Here is a 5,297-nt window from a genome sequence, read left to right as displayed (position 1 = left end):
TGTATCTTGCATAATCAAGACGTGAGACGGCGCACCGTAGACATCTATCATACAGTGTCAGGCTCAGGGTGAAATCCAGCGAGTGGCGATGTGGCTATAACTTGCAATTCTATTACTGTAATAATGTATTCCGTTTTGTTATTTAACATTCTGACTACTTTCACTCTCTAATCCTGCCTCTTTTCATTATTGCTTACTTTGTGTGAATTTAAGTGATTATTCAATTGAAAATTAGAATAAGAAAATATCCTCGTAAACCGTAAATTAACTGACGTACAGTATTATAATAACACTACAGTAAATAATAATAATAATAATAATAATAATAATAATAATAATAATAATAATAATAATAATAATAATAATAATAATAATAATAATAATAATAATAATATAAATGATGTATAGACCATATATCCACTATAAGTGCTCAAGGTTAACATAATCTAGTCTGTTCATTTGTGGGTTTTTGTAGACCAGTTAATTATTACCATATGCCTCAGTAATAAAGTGATTTGATTTTTTTTTTATTTACCAGAAGTTGCAGAAATTTTTAGTTAATTAATCCTAATGATTTAATTACTAAAGCATGTTTTCCACTAGGCGAATTTATTCGCGCGAATGAAAGGCGTCGTTTTGGTAGGCCTACCTGATCGGTTGCGCACTTTTTTCGCTTCGCAAAAAGTAGAAACAGTTCGAACTAAAGCTGGTTTTCCACTAGGCAAATTTATTTGCGCGAATCATAGCGTTGGTTCGCTTCCTGAGTACTGATCGGTTGCGCATTTTTTCGCTTGCAAAAACTCCGATAAAAATGTGAATGCGCATGTGCATGAGCCGCCGCTTTCCATTCGCGCGAATAAATTCGCCAAGTGGAAAAAACAGGCTAAGAAGGAAAATAACGTTAAAGAATGAACTCGACGTTTCGACTCATTCATGTAAATTGAAAATGACGCAGTGAGGAGCCTAAACGTCGTTCATTTTTTAGCTTTATTTTTCTTCTAATATGAATATTATTTGTAGTATAAAATTAATCAAAAATCAAAACAATTTATCTTTTTAATATAACACATTTCCCAAAGGAAATTCCCTATAGGAAATTATCATCATTCTTTTACATTCTGATTTGTGAATACTGTACTGAAGAAATCTGAATGTAGTATGAACATGATAATATCGCTACGCCAGAAATTTGAGTGTGTGGACAGCGCCACATGAGATCGAGACTTACCATTGCTGCATTTGCTCATTACAGTACCTCGTCCGTTGCTCCAGTGCGCATAATCTTTTTGTAAGAAAGAACTTAGTACGGTACTTATAATATATTTGAAAAAAATAGGATTTTTTCTCTATTAATGCGTCGTAGTGGTCGGTTCTCCGTATTTGCCGGGCTCACGTGATAACATGAATGGTCCCAGTTGTGATATTAAACAATGGACGATACACTTAATTTTATAATTATGTACGTTTTTGGTAAGGTTACGGGTAATATTACCGAGTTTTAAGAGTTGTAACATACAGTAAAAGTGATAGAACACGAGCTGTCAAACTTCAGATGCGGTGACTGTTACCAGATGACCAGCGTGACCACTCACAATTTTTGATATACCCAATGACTGGGTCGAAAGTACCCAAGATTCAGCAAAAATTGCCCAAAATTACCCAGGCTTCCTGAAAATGCATTAAAATTTGAAAAATACGTGTTTTTCGCATGTATAGTTTCCCTTTTAGTTCAATTTATAAACCAATTTTTTATTGTAATTGTTTGTGTTAATTATTAAAATTAATATTCATGAGGTGATAATGCAGATAGAAAAATACGCCCTCAGTCGCCCAGTGTTATCAGTAGATCATTGATCAAGTTTTATTATGAATGCATTAATTAGGTAAGATCAATGGCAGCGCAAATCACAAATAGACAATTCTGAACCCATGTTTATAGCAATTAACAGTCAGTTAACAATGTTAAGTGTTACTTTTTTTTCGGGCGCCACTATTGTAAAGCTCTGCTTGTTTGTGGTTGCCCTTTCCATTTCCTTTTTTATATCTGTACTGTTTATCTATGCTTTGAAAAGATTTGGAATAAATTTATTTTGAATTGAATTGAATAATATGTGCACTTCGTTGAGTTTTGCTTAAATTGAATGGACTGAAATATACTTTGTTACTTCTTAATTCTTCCTCTATGACAAAAATATTTAATTTTCTTAGTAAAAATAAAATACCCAAGGATTTGAACGGAATACCCAAGAACCCAAGACCAAGTCAAAATACCCAAGATCTTGGGTAAATACCCAAGCAGTGGTTACGCTGCAGATGACAATAAATTGGCATACCGCCCTCAAGCAGTTAATGCCGGGCAGATTATTTTATGACGTAAACTTATAAGGCTGAAACTGACAGGACACAAACAAAACCTTTTTTTTAGTGGGAACCTAGTGGGAACTGGCCTTTAATACCGATTATCCGAAGCGAAAACGCCGATTAAATGTAAATGCGCATGCGCATGAACCGACGCCACAAGTGTGAAAAAGAGAGGCTTTATAAAGGAACAAGGAAAGAAATGGATTTGTTTTAGTTTTAATTACGTTTGTTTACTACATAGGCCTCAGGCAGGCCGTCAACAGGAATTATAACTTCTATTTATTTATTTAGGCATATTTATTAAAATTTTTATTCAACTTCACATAGGCAATACAGTATATATAAAGTTGCCGGTGACGGAAGAAGGCCAACAGGTGAACAATCACACCTCTCATGGGCCAATCCCGAATTAATTGCACATTATAAATAACAAGATAATACCATGGATATAAAACTTGAAAATGTAACACTAAAATTTGTAAAATGGAACTTAAAATAACAATAAAGCAATCGCAGTAAGAAACTTTCTTTTATTTTAAATGGAAACACTATCCGCACCGCATTGCCTGAACCGTAAGTTTCATTTTCATTTTCGAGGCGCTGTAGTATATATAATTTTGGTATGGTGACTAAAATAGATGCAGACTTTGGTAGCGATTCATATTAGCTAGGCCTACGGTAGCGAGCTGCAAGTGGTGACAATGGCAAACTTGTCTACGTGCAATGAAAAATATAACGGATTAAGTGATGTCGATGGGAATATGTATTTTCTTGTTGGTTTCATCACATACATTGTATTTACGAGTTTTGTTTCAATAGTTGGCAACATACTATGTGCCGTGGCAATCCTAAGGCCGACTCGGACTGTCAGAGGAAGACTGCGTAAAAGGCTTCCAAAATCACGCTACATTTTTATCTTCAATTTAGCAATAACAGACGCTATGGGTGGCCTGCTTTATCCTGTACAGTTCATAATCGGTGATTCCGTTGTGGACGTTCCTGGACTCAGCACCGGCATTACATCTTCACTAACAATTCTGGCCATAGCAGCAGAAAGATTCAACAAAATTGTCCTGGAGAAAACGTACCAAAATTCGCGCTCAGAACGAATGAGATCTATCGGTTGTTGTGTAATCTTGTGGAGCCTGCCATTCGTTTGCCTTATTTCAATTTATACCTATGATCCAGATTTGCACAAATTCGTTTTCTTCTTCGTTGGTCCGGTCTGTGTTATTTTTGTAATGTTTTCTATTGCATTTTTGTATACATCAATCATCTTGACTATTCGTCTACACGAACAGAATAAGATACATAAATTTGGCTCCAGAAAGTTTAACAAGATGAAACTAGTCCTTCGGGCCTATGGTGTGATTTTATTGGTTTACGTTGTCTGTTGGTTACTATGGGCTGTGGAGTCTATCCGGATCTGCATCACGCGGTATTTAACTGTATCCATCACAGAAGAACGTTGTCTTGAAGGAACAACTCTCTTGTACGTTGCTCTAGGCTTAGGTCTGATGAATTCAGCGATCAATCCAGTTATTTACTGGAAGACATTACCAGATATTCGTTGGGGTATTAGGCAGATATATTATGTGTTCTTAGAAGGCATGTTTGGAAAATGTTGCAAGCTTGAGAACGGGAGTTCTGATGTGGCTGCCTGTACAAACAGCACAACAAGTCATCCTGCAACTATAGGCTCATCCACATTATGACAATACATCAATATTTATATCAATCTCAGCGTCTTGCCTGTTTTTAAAACTTTTATCAAGCGTTATATAATAAACCTAAACCTAAACCTGCTCTTTTCTTAAATGAGTTAATGTGCGTCTCAGATTTGCTGGCAAAGCAGAATTCTTTTTACGTATGATATTTTAAAACAGCAGGTAAACAATTATAAAATAACCTAATTTTGTTATAAAATGAACCATGAATAAGAAAACAAGACATTTCAATAACTGTTACAAACACTTCTACTACTGATACGTTAGTTGTCAGTCAGCACCAGCTGTTGATGACAGTGTCATTTCTGCGAATCAGGCCCTCGTATACACTGTATCAAATCGCTTGAAGTTATTTCATACGGTCGGTTCAATAATAATGAAAGAGAAGTAGGAAAAGTTTCCAAAGATGTTGGTTTTAACATTAAAGTCATAATTGTGTAAGTTGTCTAAATTTTTGATAAATCTTTAGGTGGAGTGCGTGTATTTTCACTCTGACCTACATACTATACATTTTTAGATTTGAGAAACAACATTTGCGACAGATGATTTTTTAACTTATTTCCTTGTTACGTATAGGACTACATTAGTTTCAATCATGATGACGATGACGATCAAACAAAGCAACTACTCAACAAAAGTAAACTGAATCTGGAAAAATAAAACCTAATTGTCCGATAGAAACTTCCTAGTTAAGTACCGTATCAAATGGCCAATCTTTTGAAACTTCACACGCTAATGTGATGAAAAGAATTAAATATCGAAACAAAATAATTTTTTATGATGACCCTTGTCTTATTTTATGTTAACAGAGCTTCACATTGATAGATTGCCCTAATTTTGGGTTACTTACTCTTTATTGCACTTAGTGCGCGCCATATCTAATGTAATTGATGTCCCATACTCGATTTCTTTTTTTCTTATTCCGTCTCTAAATTAATTTTCGCGTTGGTGGCGCTGTCCAGAATGAGAAAAATAAAAAAATAAGGGACTTGTGGCAAGCCTAATTTACGGAAGCACCTAAGTGCCATTCGACTTGACATGTCGTCAAGTCGAATGGCACTTAGGTGCTTCCGTACTAATTGATAGAATGCGTTTTGTCAAACTTGACTACTGAGTGTGTGACGAACCAACGCTGCAATTATTTCTAGCTTACTTACCATGTCAACGTGATACATAGGCCTACAAGATGTTTCTGATAAATGTATGCAC

General features: G+C 35.2%; 1 protein-coding gene across 1 annotated transcript; it reads left to right on the top strand.

Moving 5' to 3' along the window:
- The first annotated feature begins 3,062 nt into the window (after nucleotides 1-3,062).
- LOC117108315 lies at nucleotides 3,063-4,076 on the top strand. Its single transcript, XM_033250291.1, has one exon. The coding sequence runs from the start codon at nucleotides 3,063-3,065 to the stop codon at nucleotides 4,074-4,076; it is 1,014 nt and encodes a 337-aa protein (XP_033106182.1).
- The last annotated feature ends 1,221 nt before the right edge of the window (nucleotides 4,077-5,297 follow it).

Source organism: Anneissia japonica, unplaced genomic scaffold (genome assembly GCF_011630105.1).
Source record: "Anneissia japonica isolate Jap-2015-1 unplaced genomic scaffold, ASM1163010v1 scaffold426_len1935630_cov189, whole genome shotgun sequence".
NCBI lineage: Eukaryota > Metazoa > Echinodermata > Crinoidea > Comatulida > Comatulidae > Anneissia > Anneissia japonica.
The sequence above is the reverse complement of the archived record's forward strand: the minus strand, read 5'-3'. Positions and strand labels throughout refer to the sequence as shown.

Coding starts and splice junctions, on each gene's coding strand:
- LOC117108315 (XM_033250291.1), top strand. CDS start 3,063: ATGGCAAACTTGTCTACGTGCAATGAAAAATATAACGGATTAAGTGAT.